Source organism: Vulpes lagopus, chromosome 2 (genome assembly GCF_018345385.1).
Source record: "Vulpes lagopus strain Blue_001 chromosome 2, ASM1834538v1, whole genome shotgun sequence".
Taxonomy (NCBI): Eukaryota; Metazoa; Chordata; class Mammalia; order Carnivora; family Canidae; genus Vulpes; species Vulpes lagopus.
Window position 1 is genome coordinate 73,025,776 of NC_054825.1, and position 14,664 is coordinate 73,040,439.

At 56.2% G+C, this 14,664-nt stretch overlaps 2 protein-coding genes across 5 annotated transcripts in view; one reads left to right on the forward strand and one right to left on the reverse strand.

Annotated features, from left to right (window-relative positions):
- The window catches only part of SPTBN5 (spectrin beta, non-erythrocytic 5), a 46,337-nt gene extending 45,823 nt beyond the window's left edge, over positions 1-514 (forward strand). Inside the window, exon 69 of the mRNA XM_041731850.1 lies at positions 221-514. Within this exon, the coding sequence (XP_041587784.1) occupies positions 221-461 (241 nt within the window). The 3' untranslated portion in view covers positions 462-514. The remainder of the gene's footprint in view (positions 1-220) is intronic.
- Positions 361-14,049, reverse strand: LOC121484241 (cytosolic phospholipase A2 beta-like). 4 transcript variants are annotated; one of them, XM_041743185.1, is made up of 22 exons: positions 13,954-14,049; positions 13,680-13,756; positions 13,294-13,453; positions 10,094-10,166; positions 9,663-9,799; positions 9,407-9,538; positions 9,026-9,066; positions 8,792-8,834; positions 8,487-8,541; positions 8,068-8,198; positions 7,707-7,790; positions 7,392-7,429; positions 6,677-6,812; positions 5,899-6,035; positions 5,459-5,681; positions 5,219-5,336; positions 4,804-4,941; positions 4,499-4,603; positions 4,161-4,340; positions 3,650-3,816; positions 2,249-2,435; positions 361-2,173 (listed from the first exon to the last, which is right to left on the reverse strand). In XM_041743185.1, the coding sequence occupies exons 2-22, from the start codon at positions 13,697-13,699 to the stop codon at positions 1,962-1,964; spliced, it is 2,517 nt and encodes an 838-aa protein (XP_041599119.1). In that variant the 5' UTR covers positions 13,700-13,756; positions 13,954-14,049; the 3' UTR covers positions 361-1,961. The 4 variants fall into 4 exon arrangements, with proteins under 4 accessions (XP_041599119.1, XP_041599120.1, XP_041599121.1 ...); XM_041743186.1 differs by having other exon boundaries at positions 13,910-14,049; XM_041743187.1 differs by lacking the exons at positions 13,294-13,453; positions 13,680-13,756; positions 13,954-14,049 and adding an exon at positions 11,708-13,111.
- Between the last annotated feature and the right edge of the window lie 615 nt (positions 14,050-14,664).

The window sequence follows — 14,664 nt, forward strand, 5'->3', positions numbered from 1 at the left end:
GGCACCTGGGTATGTGTGTGTGTGTGGGGGGGGGAGTCCTGAGTCCCCAGGACTGATATAGCTGCTGCTGTCTTAAGATCTGGAGCCTCAGACCTACGCTGCTAGGGTATAGGGTAATCCCCATATTGGAGACCCTCAGCAATAGAAAATACAAGCACCCATCCCACTGCGTACAAACCCCTGCTCAGTGTCCAAGTCCTGAGACTCCCTTTTCCCACAGGCTCCATGGCTGTCCCCTGACTTCCTCACTGAGGGGTATGCACGTGAGTGCCGATGGCCAGCTGCAACCCTTGCAGTTCCTACCGGCTGCTGGCCCTGCCCAGGCACCTGCCCCTGGCTCCTCATGCCTTTCCTGCCCAGGCCGGGCCCAAGGTGCAGACTCCCTCGGTCTCCCCATGTCATTCACACCATGGCCTCTTCTTCCTAAGTCAGAAGACAGGTTGCAAGCCAGCCCCCTCTGACCTGCCCTCTGCCCGCCACCTCTCCTGCTTTCCCCTGCTCCAATGGGAAAGGGGAGACTTACTGTCCTAGAGCAGGCCAGCTATCAGGCTGTTACCCCCACACACACACACACCCACAGACTCAGGCACAGACAGAGCCCTTGCAGCACACCTGAGGGCAGCCACGGCTGCACAAGCCTGCTGCACAGGACCCACGGGCTCCGCTTTAGGATTCAGATGACTTATCCTGGATGGTGGCTTCTAAGGCGGCCATTTCTTCCACTGTGTTGCTAGCCACATGCCCAAGGCAGGGCCCAAGAATTGGTGGGCCAGAGCAGACAGGTAAGGGGGAGTTGAGTCACAAGAACCTGTTTCCTCCCACCCACTGGCCTCCTCACACCCCAGTCAGACCTGCAGCTACCTGTTAGCAATCAGTATCCAAGTAGCACAGCAACATTAAAAGAAGGTGGAATGTTCGAAGGGAGGCCAGGCCCTGCGTTCACTCTGCCTTCCTATTACTCCCAACAGATTTAGGCCCTGAAGCAAACCCTGAGCTGGCACCAACCAAGGACAACCTCTAGAGAACCAGAACAAGGCTCTGCTACCCAGCTACTCAGGACCAACTTCTGGAATAGACTGTTCCTTGTTAAGAGGCAGCCCTCACCAAGATCACAACTTACTGAAGTTAAGCCATTGGTGCTTGTCCCTTTGGCTGCTCTGATCCCACCCCTCCTGTGGAACAGGAAGCAGCCCTTTGACGGGAGGAGGACAGGGGTGCTGGCGCCACTGCCTGTGCATCCATTCACCTGCATAGGGCCAGGATCCAGCAGCAGCACCCCCAGGCCATACTGGCCTCCTCCATACTTAGAGAGTGTAGCCCCAGTGGGGTATGCATGGCCTGCTCTCCCTCTGCTAGCTAGCTCTGTAAGGTGCTTGGGGGGAGGTTTTTTCCAAACCAGTCCTTATTCTGTGTAACCAAGAGCCCAGGGTGACCTGTCCTTCCTTGACAGCAATGACAACCCGCTACCATCTCACATTTATGAGCCTGTGATCCACAAATCGCTCTATTTCGCTAGGTACAATCACTCAAGGTTGCAAGGGAAAACGGTCCCCTGGCTTTGGGTGCTTATGCAACTGTGGTCAGTACTGCTCTGGGCTCACCCCATTGTCCATGTCTACGTGAGGCTACCACCGAATCCCTGAATGTTCTCCTTGCTTGAAGAGGACACGTCTCTGGCCTGAGGAGACCAGGCCCAGCCCTGTTAAGCCCTCAACCCCCATGCCTGTGTAGGTGGCAAGGCTGTGGTGGCCCGTCAGGGTGGCGCTGGGCACTGACCCTGGCATAGCCATTCAGAGGGCGAGAGGGCCGGGGCCGGGCCACTCAGGCCCGAGGCTCTGGATGATCTGGCGAGTTGTCTCTGCCCCAACTCACCCAGAAGAGCCAGGGGGCCAGGGAGTGAGTCTACCCAAGTGGCAGGGGAGGGGGGGTAGGAACCCCGGGCCAGCCGCCCTCCTGCGCCCTCACTGGGGGTGGCGCTGCCGCCTCCGCTGCACAGCCGCACGCAGGGCCTTTAGCAGCTGCTCCCGGTTGTTGCAGATGTTGTAGTGGGTCAGGCGCAGCAGCTTGTCCGTGTCCTCTGGGCTGTAGGTCACCTTGGAGTAGTGGTAGGGGGAGTCGGAGGAAGATAGGTTCACCTCCCCCGCTGCTTTTTCCTCCGGTGTGCGCCGGATGCCTGGTGAAAGTGGGGAGCTTGGCTACGGGGCAGCCAGAAGGTGGGGGGGAGCAGGAGGAGGGGTGGGGGGCTCACCAGGGGCCGAGTACTCCTGGAAGGAGTCATCCACCAGAGGGAAGTGCAGCACAGCTGGGGCCTCGGGGCAGTCTGGGTCCAAAAACGAATGGCACTCTCCTGGCTGCTGCTGCTCTCCAGCGCTGGGTGAGATGGGCGGGAACGGGATGCCCTGCTCCTGGCACCACCGGCCCAGGAGCTGAAGTTGCTGCAGGGCAGGCACAAGTGCCGTCAGGGGCAGGGCCCACGGGGCTCTCCAGGGCCCCGACACTGGGCCAACTGAATGCAGAGGCTGGCTGAGACTCCTGGGAGTTAGAGCCCGGTTGCCAAATCTGACCGAGGCCCACCCCCAGGGCCAAGCCAGGGAAAGCACCATGACCCTGACCACCCCTCTGCTGCGGCTCCTGGGAGCTCCGTGGCCCAGGGCTGCTGATGGCTTCCAGCTTCCACAGCAACCTTCACTGGACCAACACAAAAACTCACATCACAGGGTTCCCGAGGCCCAAATGAGGACAGGTGCCCCAAATATAAAATACACAGAAAACATCTCCCCCCCCCCCCAGTTTGGGAAGCAAGACCTGAATGCTATACCAGCTACATCTCCTGGGCTTCCTCCCAAGCACTCCTGATGGAATATTCTCCAGGATTATCTTTTTTTTTTTTTTTTAATTATTTTTTTTTTTAAATTTTTATTTATTTATGATAGTCATAGAGAGAGAGAGGCAGAGACACAGGCAGAGGGAGAAGCAGGCTCCATGCACTGGGAGCCTGATGTGGGATTCGATCCCGGGTCTCCAGGATCGCGCCCTGGGCCAAAGGCAGGCGCCAAACCGCTGCGCCACCCAGGGATCCCTCTCCAGGATTATCTATGACCATCTGGAGTTATTAGGCCCTTCAGGACCCCTTAGGACTCATTGTATCCTTTGCTTTGCTTCCCAGCTACCTTAACTCAGAACCTTATTTATTGTGAGATGATAAAATCATGCACGTGCAGGTATTGTCTTAGCCATAAAATGCTATTATTGCTGGTCCCTAAATGTAAATGACACAGGAAAGCTATTTCGTAATGACAGTAAATCTAATGTCTGTGTAAATCAAGAACCAGAAATCTGAACTCTACCTTTTGGCTAACTCAAAATTGTCATTGTGATAATCAGAACATGGTTTTTATGCTTTGTCTTATTACAGTAAATTTTGCTAATAGTTTAAAAAAGAAAACCTCTCCCTTGTCACTTCAACTTCCTGAGCAGAGTAAGTTCCCCTGGTGGTAAATTCATGGGATCCATATTCATATGATGTCCAGCCCCTAAGGGATGCTGGACCACATACTGGACTCGAAGGTAGATCTCCCCTAAAGCCGGAGCCAAGATGCCAGGCCCAGCTGGTGTCACCACTGCCTCCCAAGCCTGCCCCTTAATCCACCTGAAAGGCTCCTTGGAGGTTGTAATCCAGCGACAGGATGAGGTCCACGTCCCGTGTGGGCCGCAGAAGGGGCGGGAAGCTGGTGTTGATAAGGTAGCCAACATCCAGCAGGCAAAGGTGGGGCTCTGCAGGTGTCAGCTGGTTGGGGAGCCCATCCAGTTTGGTGGCTGGAAAGGTTAGGCAGGTGGGGTAGAAAAGCAGCTGTCATTGGTATGGAGCACAACAGACCCCTCTACCCTAATGCTAGCTCCTTGCCACTGGCAGAAGCCAACTCTGCCCTCTAGTCCCTGATCTCTCCTGCCAAAGTAGCCCTGCTACTTCCCAAGACCCCACAGATGGGCCCTGGTCCACAATAAAAAGGAGAGGAAAAGGGTTGCCAGTCCAGGCAGCCCAGTGAACTAAACTCAAAGGAGCTTAGGGCCCAGGGGTTGAGTGTCTGGACCAGGGATCTAAGGCTCAGGTGGCCATGAGCAGACCTTGGAGTGCTGGGACCAGGGAGAGAAAAAGATACCTTTCCAGGTAGAGAAGTAAGGATGTTGGAAGTAATCCTTGTGGAAATGGAGGCCATGCAGGAAATTGTGGGTGGCCTGGGCCAGTGGGCGCCGCGTCAGAAGGTCAGTGAAAAACTCAACAATCCTGCCAGTCCCAGTGGGAGGCTCTTCTATCTTTAGAAGAGGGACCTGCTCCTTGTCTGCACAGTCAAGAAAGGGGAAAACGGAATATCTTTTAGGAAATGGGGACCCCTGAACTTTTACCCCAGCTTCTGTGGACTGCCAAAGGCCATCCCACCACCCCCAGACACCCCAGTGGCTGCCTCTGCACCTCCTTACAAGGAGCCCAGGCACCTACCCAGGTTGGCCTGATCCTGTGCCCAGCGGTCCCAGAACTGACTGGGGTCTGAGGCCCAGTATAAACTATCCTGGAGGTTGGCTGCATATAGGTTGCTCCAGATACCTAAGAGAGGGAACATAAGGGGAACAGAGGGGACACAAGGGGGAGAGTCCCCCACCCCATCACAATCTGACCTTTTCCCACAACCCATCCTAGACCAGGACATGTCCCCGTGAGCTGAGAGGTGGAGGCCTGCCGTCTTCCCCAGGCCCATTCTCCCCACTACATTAGCTTCCCTAACCTTCCAAGCTCTTCCCTCTCACCTTCGAGGAAGCAGATTCGGGACTCAGGAAGCCGCTTGGTCAGGCGCCCCATGAAGAACTCAGAGCCGAAGAGCTCAGAGGGGATGAAGGCACCATACTTGGGAAAGCCAACCTCATAGGGGGAGAACTCACACCACTCTGTGAGGAGACCATACAGCTTCACTGTGGGGTTCAGAACCCCAGGATCCTCTATCACCACCGGAGGCTCAGGCTGGTCACAGTCACCATGACCATGGACCTATAGATCCCAACCCCATCCCAAAGCCTGAGTGACTCTGGTAGGATGACAGTCTCTGAAAAGCATGGGACCTGGCCCAGAAGCAGTGGATGTAACACCCACCTCCTCCACAGAGGCCCCACTCCCCCTCCCCCTACCAGCCACAAGAGCACAGCTCTCAGCTCCAGGGCTACTCACCTCCAAATTCAAAGGTGCTCAGCTTCTTCTCCTTGGTATTAAGGGCACAGTAGATGGGCAGAGGGTTCTGGCCGTGACTCAGGGCCTCTCGCTGGTCTGAGAGTGTGTGGTTATGGGGCTGGTGGTAGGAGAGGATTTGAACCTAAAGCTGTGACTTTCTGGTATCTGAGACCTTTCCTCCTTGGTGCCCAGGGCAGCTCCCCATCTCCAAACCATACCCTGGCCCAGGAGTCCCCACACCTCATCGTGCAGCAGTGCCTCGCAGATGAGGGCCCACAGGTTGGTGAAGCAGGCCGGGTGGCCCAGGCGGGCACGCTCCCCCAGCTCCCGCTGGTACCGCTGCAGCTGGCTGGGAGCGAGTACACCCAACTTGCTCTTGGTCACCTGTGTCTTCAGTGACTCGGTCGGCCCTGCCAGGTCCTTCTGAGACCATTCCGGGTCCTCGTAGAGGTTGGCCAAAGCCCTGAGAAAAGCCAGAGCCCGGGCGTCACAGCACACCATGGGCTCTCTGTCCTAGGACAACAATCTAGTAGGCACCTCCCAATGGTCCCACTGAGTGGCTCTCCCTCTGGCACGCCCTTTCTCCCAGCTCTTCCAACTGGGCCAGAGGCACCTATGGATTCCAAGAGCCTTACCACTGCCACCCCCGGACTCCTGCACCCAACCTGCCGCCAGCTCACCAGGTGGAGCCTGAGGCCCCTGTGATATAGGAGATGCAATCCAAGAGACCCAGCTCCCTCAGTCCAGCCAGCTGTCCATAGAGGGAAACCATCGCCCGGATCCCACCGCCAGTGGCCATAACTGCCACCACTGGAATCTGAAAGCGAGAACAGCCACGTCAGTCAAGACCTGGTCAGGGCTCTTGGAACCAGTTCTGGTCAGGCCTACTGAGGAGGATCTAATCAGAAGTAGCCTCTCAAGGGTTGGGGCTTGTCTGGTTTTAAACACTCCAGGAAAAATGGGCAAGTTTCAGGCCTCATCTCCTCGCCCCTAGCCCCTGAGGAGTGTCATGATCACTTTCTGGAAGCCCCACAGCCACCTCAAGTCTCCCACACAGCGACCCTTTTTCCTCTTGAAAGGAGAAGTCATTTCCCTAGCAAATTCCCCAGGCTGATCTGAACCTCCAAGGACTGCCCCGGGCCAGCGGGCAGCCCTCACTCTGCATGTCTCACGGACCGGTCAGGTTGGACCCAAGTCCCAAAATATGGACGAGGCCAAGAATCAAGAAACAACAAGAAGGAAAGTCAGCCCGGTGGGGCAGCTTACAATCAACCTCCCGGTGCCTAGTGCAAAGCTCTACATCTGATGGCATCAGGCTCCTGTAAACATCAAGTGAGAGGGAAGAGGAGCAGGGGCAGAGAGACAGCAGGCGGGGCCTAGCTCTGGTCTGGTGAAGATACAATCATTCAGCTAGAGCAAGCCTGAGGAAGCCTATCCAGTGCAGTTCAGTCCACAGACCTCGTCCTCCTGCAGGTCTTCACCCAGCTGCAGGACCTGCTTCAGGGCTCTGGCCACCACCCGCTTCCTCCGGCTCAGGAAGGCCTGCTCCTCGGCACACGGTCCGCAGCCTAGACGCACAGCCAGCTCCCTCGGTCTGGCGCGAAGGAAGGGATCATGAGGCAGCTCTTGGCCTCATCACAGAAAAGGAAGCTGGGTCTGCTCGCCCTGAGAAACCCACTGCCAACCCTCACTCCTCTCCCCACCCCTCACTCCTGCCTGGACCAAAGTGTGACACGTGTGGATGGAATGGGGAGAAGGTGAACCCAGACCCATGTGGGAACACTTGGGAATGCAACAAGGACCAGAAATGCTGGTGCCTAAAAATGCCCCTCCAGGGTCCCAGGTAGGCTCCTTGGTGAGTCTGACCACCACAGATCTACTTCCCCACTCTGAGCTTTTCTGTCTTCCCCCACCCAAAGATGACTCCAGAGGAGACAAGAAACTCTTCTCTCCCACCTCTTCGTGGTGAGAAGCTGGTCTCCCAGGCATGTGAAGGGTGGGCAACTCCTCTCCATCTCATGAAGGTTAGCTAAGGCCCACCCACGATGACTGCCACCTAAAGGGAGTGCAATTTCTCTCCTCTGGTAGTTCCCTTGCCCTATCTGTGCCTCAACTTCAAGCACAGGTGGCGGCCCGCTCCCTCCCTCCCTGCCCTCTCCCAGCTGGCTCTCACCCTTCTTCTTTCCTCAGCTCCACCCTCATCAGGGGCTCCTGGAAACCATAAACACTTAAGTCACAGAAATCTGCCATCATGTCCCTCTCATCTCATCCCAAGCCACACCCTATGATGTCCCCCATACTCCCTTGGGCCTCTAGCCATCTCCACAGGGGCAAGGCCTGAGGCTCAAAGGCAGGGCTGCTCAGAGGACCCCTCTCCCCAGAGCCTAGCCCAAAGACCCAAGCTCCTACCAAAGCAGGCTGGCCCTGCAAGGCCTAGGGCCTAGCCCTGCCCACACTTCTGACATTCTTCCTCCAGGTGATCAAGTACCTGGGATGTAGGGAAGACAAGCCTCACCACTTGGCCAGAGGGCAAGGCCCTGAGGGGCACCTTCAGTTGCTCGTGAGGGGCATCCTGCAGGGAGGATGAAAGAAGACCTCAGAATCTCTACCCTTCTGTTCCAGCAAGGACCTCAGCCATGGCCCAGGGAGTGAAATAAGCAGCAGCAGGCAGGAAGGGAGACAGGAGGCTAACGTTAACCCCACCTTTGACCCAGGAGGCCTGATTCTGCCAGAGAGTGATGGGGCGAGGGACTCAGCATGAGGAGAGGGACAAGCTAGGAGGAAGTGTGAAAGGAAGGAGGGAGAAAGACCCTGTAGGCTCTGCCTCATATGAGGGAGCAGCACACTACCTGCAGAAGAATACCCAGCTCCTGCTCCCAGCAGGCTGGGCAATGGAAGCAGAAGGAGCCGGCACCCACGGAGGCATCCTGTGAACCCTCACAGGACCCAGGAACCACAAGTTGAACTCTGCCTTCTGACTCTGGAACAGGAACCGGAACAGAAAGGTTAAGCATAAGGTCTTGGCCCACAGAGGCCCAAGGCTGTCTTGCATAAGGGGTCTGGGGGGCACTTTCCTCTGCCCACTGAGAGGGAAGACTGACATGGGCCGAGGCCGAGAGATGGAGCCCCAGCATGGATTTGCCCCAACTTCTACTGCTGCCTATGAGAGTAGAGGGCAGCTAATGTTAAGGTCCCTTCCAGGGTCCCCTTAGGAAGGGGATGACAAGGATGGAGGGCTTGGGGCTATCCTAGTAGGTTGGAGACTTACGTTTCTGGTTCCCTGCCTCCTCCAGTCGAACGTGCAAGCAGGAGAGCTCCCGGGCCTGAGTCATTACGAAAGCCCCTCAGACTCGCACTCTTCCCCTGTTAGAGCCCCACCCACCCACAGTACCCTGGTTTTGATCCTCAGCGCTTTATTACATTGGCCCTGAGTCACCAAACATTTGCTTGAGGTTGTACCCTCTTGAACTGAAATCCCAGGGGCCCCCAATTCAGCTCTACTCCCGAATCCCCAATGGGGCCCCAGGCTTCAGGCCCAGGAAGGAGAATGGGAGGGAGGGGTTCTGAACTCACCACCAGGATGCCATTGCTGACAAGCTGCTCGACACAGTCTGTCCTGGAAACAGCCCCCAGTGACCCTCGGTGCAAGTCCCGCTTTCCATGCTCTCACCCCCAAGGACGACAGGACATTCCTCCACCAATACTGGATGTCTCCCAGGGTATGCTGGGCTCTGTCCTTCCCCCAAAGAAGCACTGCCACCAAAGGAAGCATTCCCCAAAAGGAATTGCCCCATGGCCCCAACTCACAGTCTCTGCAGCCGAAATTCAACTTCTAGCCGCTCCTCGCCCTGGAGAGATAAAGCAGCAAGTTAGAGGGGTGAGGAACGTGTGTGTAGATTTCAATGCAGACGCCAGCTGGGACTCCTGGGGAAAGTGGAGAGAGCCAATGGCCATCTCCAGGGTGCTCTGTTCACCTTCTCTGGGTGGCTCCTAGAAAACTGTTACTGGCTTAAGGGCCAAGAAAGAGGGTCAGAGATGGCACTGTTCCTCTAAGGACAGCAGGGGCCTCTGGGATGCCAGGGAAGCCTGGCCCACTCACTGCAGAAGAGGGCCATGTACCCAGCTCCACCCCAAAGCATTTGCCCTCCCTGGGCTCAGGCTCACTGCTACCCTGTTGCACAGCCTTGCCTGAGGGTTCAATGAGAAGCTCTCTCGGCGGAACTCCCCAGCCTGCAAAGTCCCCACATCAAACAGCACTGACAACATGGGGTCATCACTGGTCAGAAGGTCCTGGTCAAAGACTTGTAGCTGTAAGACATTCTGGAAAGGAACAGAGTAAGGGGCTGCAGGACAGAGGAGTGGAAAAGGAAGGTGAGCAGAGCCAGAGCAGGGAAGGAGGGCTGGCAGGGGCAGTGGGCAGGGCAGGGGCTGACGTCCGGCCCACCTTGAGCTGGCTATGGATTCGAAAGCGAAAGCTCTGATTCCAGATGGGATTTCTGCAGTTCTTGACTGTGCGAGTCTGGAGCCTGTGGCTAGAGGCTGTGGGCAGCCAAAGGCTTACGTAGCAGTCAGAGGGGGTCACTGCAGGAAGGAGGAACAAATGGCTGCTGATGGCCAAGAGCCCTACCCAGCCCAGCTGCCCGTGTCCACGACCTTCCATCACAGGCAGCCCTGGGAGGCTTAGAGACCCGTGCAATGGAGCCAAGTTGGGAGGCAGGAGGAGCAAAGGCTGAGGTGCTAGGAGACATTCCACCCAGCACCTCCTCTTGGCCCCCTCTCCAGGACCCCCTGCATGCCCAGTCCTAGCATCTCTTCCCACTGCCCTTCTCCCACTCTGAACCCAGCTACACGGCCCTTCCTGGGCCCAGCACTCACCTAAGTCCTTCGAGGGCAGGCCATGGGCCTGTAGGACACGAACGGTGAGCAGGCAGGTCCCAGGAACCTTTGCCTGCAGAGGAGGGAGAGGACAGGCCTGCTGCAGGCTGCTGAATCCAAAGGGACAAAGGCCAAAGAGAGGCCAGGGTCACCCCTCCAGGAATAATCCTGAACCAAAGGGCCCAGCCCTGCCAGCTACCTGGCTGCACTCCACCCCATCAGAATCCTGAATGGAAAGGTGGCTGTGGTAGCTCCTGATGATCCTGCCGACACTTACACAAACTCTGGGCCAGCTCTGGTCCGAGGGAATAATGAACGCCTTTGCACACATTAATTTGTTTAGTCACACAGCTACCCTGTGTGTAGGGACTACTTATTATGAGCGATCCCACAAGGAAACAGAAGCACAGAAAGGCTAGTCACTTGCCTGAGGTCCAGGGCCAGGACTGGACCAGGCTGGCTTGATTCATGCTCTCTTAATCCCACCCTTACCTACTTCCAGTTCTTGCTATGGTATCTTTTAGTCTTTCCACCCCACATCTCCAGTTAACCCTTGCTAAGCAGTCTTGAGGTGGGTCTTGGGTGGCAGGACACCTCGGGGATTAGATGGCTACAGAGAGAGAAGAGGCATGTTAAGACCCAGCCTGGCCTTGGGTGCCTTGGTGGGGCTGCTGTCTGGTTAAACAGCTTAAATGGAGACATGCTCCAGTTAAGCAAACTATTTGGAGAGGCAGGAGTGAAGAGCACAGACTTGGTTTTTAGACAGCCTCTCCGACCCCTGGCCAGGAATCAGTTCTGGAAACGGGCCCTTTACTTGGGAGTAGGAACAGTAATTAGCAGCTCAGACCACCCACAGGTTTTCAAGTCCTTCAGGTGCTATAAGGTCAGGCTAAAGAGGGTCCCTAGGTGGATCCAACCAAACCCAGGAACATGGGTCTGGGGATATAAACCATGGCAAGTGTGCCAGAGAAGCCTGTACTAACTAATCTTTTCTTTCTAGCCTTCAGCCCTGCCTCCAAAGGGTCCTGATGGATGGAATCTAGGGACAGAGCTGAGGAAATTCATCTATCAGTGTCTACCCTGAGGGCCCCCACACTCCAAACAACTGAATCAAGAACATTGGAGAAGCCACTTTCTGGGAGCCTGAGTTCTCAGGGCCCAAATCCATGGAGCCAGGGAACTCTGTCTGGAGCCCATCTCTAGGGCAAGAACTCAAGACAACCCCTAATCCCTAGACCCCACCTGTTCCCTAGCTTCTGCTCACCACTCTGATTCAGTGATGGCCAGCTCCCCTCTCTACACCTGGAGAAACTCATCGCTCCTCTTAAGAAATAGTATTAACTTGGCAGGCAGGGGCTGGGTGGCTCAGTTAGTTACGCATCTGACTCTTGATTTCGGCTCAGGCATGATCTCAGGGTCATGCAATCAAACCCCATATCAGGCTCCCTGCTCAATGGGGAGTCAGTTTGGGATTCTCTCCCTCTGTCCCCTACCCCACGCACAGATGGCTCTCTCAAAGAAACAAATCTTTAAAAAATAAAAAGAAATAACATTAACCAGGCCCCAGGGTGATCAAGGGTCAGAATGGGGGCCCAGCGGCCTAGCAGGTCTTACCAGAGCCATGAGGCTGACTGTCCTCAAGAGCCACAAACGGCAGGCAGTGGGTGCAGGACCAAGGACTGCGGGCTTTTTAATCCAGAGCCAGTGATGTACCAGCAGGCCCCAAGCTCCTCCCTGGTCCCTCCCAACCGCCTCCACTCCACCCAAGCTTCACACCCACTCTGGGACAAGCCACCTGCAGAGGAAATGAGGAACCTATATGAAGACCCAGACTCCCCCATGATGGGGGCCTACCACCCAGAAAGAGCCATTCCCTCCAGCCGTTGCCAGCAGCACCTATTCCACCCAGCCCTGCTCTTGTGCCTGGACCTAGAAGGGCCAATGACATCTAGAGAGCAGGGAGTGGGCCCAGGGGAGCAGCAAATGGAAGAACCTTGTCCCCTGTCACAGGGTCTTTCACAACCTCCAGTGCCAGTAGGACAGGAATGCCCAGTCCTGACTGAAGTGCTTGGCCAATCTGAGGGGAGTGCCCCAGGCCCACAACCTGGCAGGGGTGTGGTTTGTTCTGTGAAACAGCCCTCTCGAAGCCAAGTGCACAGCTGTCTCACCCTGGGAGCTGGGTGGCTGGGATGAGGAGGCCTCCGGGTGGCATTCAGGAAGGTCTGGGTTGGTGCAGGGAGGGAGGGAGTCTGAATGTGGAGACCCCTGTGGAGGTGAGGGGCAGGGGCTTCTGTCCACCCCCACAGCCACCTGTCCTTGTTGTGAGAGAAGCAGGGCACCAGACCCCAGCAGCTGCCTGGAGCTGGAGGTCAGCAAACAAGGCCAGAGCAAAGCTGGGTACAGCTGTATGGGCCGAGTCAGTGGGGCCCGCTTGCCTGGAAGGGCTGCGATTGCTCTCACGGATACAGGGTCTTAGCAGCAGAGAGCTCCTCAATCCTGGGTCTGGACCCAGGCCTCAGCCACAATCAGAGGAACCCTGAAATGTTTCCAGCCCTCACCAGACCACAGAAGGAAACTTCGAGAGGGAATCTTAGCACACATGAATCACAGTCATCTTTTATTATACATTTCCCTCCGTGCCAGCCCTTATGGTCCTTAAAGATCTTTCTCCAAGCCTCACAACCATGGGGTAGGATCCACCATTTTCTCTGTTCTACAGACAGGACATCAGTGCTCCAAGGTGGCAAGTCGCCCAAAGCCACAGTGTTGGTGAGAGGCAGCACTGCACCTGAAGCCCCACTCCTCCTCCAGGATAGGCTGCTGCCTCACCAGTGTGGCAACTTCCTCGGAGCCCACACCCAGACCTGTCTGGCCCCAAATTCCCCAGCGATGATCCCAAGGCAAGCTGGGCTGACAGCCAGCACCCTCCAACTCCAGGTTGCCTCTGGAAGTGACCTGGCCAGGGAGGGCCACGACCTTTCCCACCATTGTCAATGGCAATGTTCACCAGAGCTCCATCAGTCGAGGCCGGAGGCCTTAGTAAGGGAGTCAAGCAGCTGGAAGTAACTGTACTTAAGGTCATACTCCATGTCATACCAGTAGTTCACTGTGGGGGAAATAGAGACCTGAGCATGAAGGTACCCCCCCAACCTACTGCCTCCCCAACCCATCCCCCAGCTGCCCTCTGGGCAGCTCCTTACCAGCAATGCAACCATGGGACTGCTGGACGTGGTGGAACCACAGGGCCGGCAGGTAGAGAATCTCACCGGCCTGCACCGTGCAGCAAAGGGCCCGGGCCTGACTGTAACTGGGGTACCGGGCCAGATCTGGAGCCAGTGGGTCCAGTGGGATCCAGGGTACCTGAGGACACGATGGATGCCAGGGAATAGGCCCAAAGGCCCCAGGCCCTCCAGCTCTATCCCTTCCAAAGGTAAACACCACAAGCCCTGCCCTGTTAGCACCAGGAGAGCCCAGACTTCGGGATCTTTCAGAGCCAGGTGCCATCTCCCCAGCTCTATTGTACCTGTTTCTCCAAGATCAGACTCCCACCCTCCCCCACCCCAGGGCCCGGGAAGGAGGCAGACACCTTCTCCATGGCTTCTTCATCCACCATCTTAAAGGAGCCCTCCTGGGTTAGCTGGTATGTTGCTGGTGTGTACAGCTCTGAAACCAGAGAGAGAAAGGTATGGGGACACTCAAATGGCCTGCAGCTTGTCAGCTCCTCCCACTTATTCCCTGAGCACAATAGCAACGCTGTGCCCACACCTCAGGCCTGGTGCACCAGCCTGCCCAGGGCCCCCACTGCCCTCCCTCTACCTTGGGCCACCAGCTCTCCAGCACTTAGAGGCTGAGTCCCCTACCATAGGGGATGAAGGGCCGGTCGCTGGGTGGATGTAGCAGGAAGCGTTTCTCCCCTGAGACCACACAGTAGAGGTTTTCGTAGTGGTCCTTATGTACTGCCAATACAAAGAAGACCCAGTGGGCAGGGTTAAGAGGGGGCAAATGATCACATCCAATGCCCTGTACTTAAGACAGATGTGACAGATAGTATAACAGAAGAGCACAAAGCAGGCTCCAGGGAATGCTGAGGAGTTGGGCAAGCATTTGGCATTTCTGATCTCTGCCTGCTAGCGACTGGATGCTTACCAGGTCCTGCGCTCATTACTGCCAAGAGGGGAAATTCAAGCAAACAAGGTTCTCCTGAGTTTACCCCTGACCTAGCTGGCCTATGGAGGGCTTTCTAGAGACCTAGAAGAAACAGTGCCCTCTACCCCAGTGCCATGGGACCTTCCCTAACCTGAGAAGCCCTCTGTCATGTCCAAACCCCAGAATTCCAAAAGAAATCTCAGAGAATAGCCCATCTAACTTCCATCCAAACCCAACCTTCCACTCTTGGCCTCCTCTTCCCTCCTCCCCCACTTCTTGTACTCCTTTGACACCTACAAGATGTCACTGCAGCCGCCTCTCCTAGCCAGAAGTTCACAGCATCAGGCATCTTTCCTGCAGGTCAGAGGTAAGAGATAGAGTTAGGAGGGGTCATTTTCAATAGTCAGGCTGGGAATGACCTGATG

What these genes read in the sequence shown, in the direction of transcription:
- LOC121484241 (XM_041743185.1), bottom strand. Translation starts at nt 13,699, where the DNA reads ATGAAGAAGCCATGGAGAAG. An exon ending in GGAGGCAGGGAACCAGAAAC is followed by an intron (nt 8,199 to 8,486) that starts GTAAGTCTCCAA and finishes TTCCTGTTCCAG; the next exon opens with AGTCAGAAGGCAGAGTTCAA. An exon ending in ACCTCCAAGGAGCCTTTCAG is followed by an intron (nt 2,436 to 3,649) that starts GTGGATTAAGGG and finishes CCTGCCCTGCAG; the next exon opens with CAACTTCAGCTCCTGGGCCG.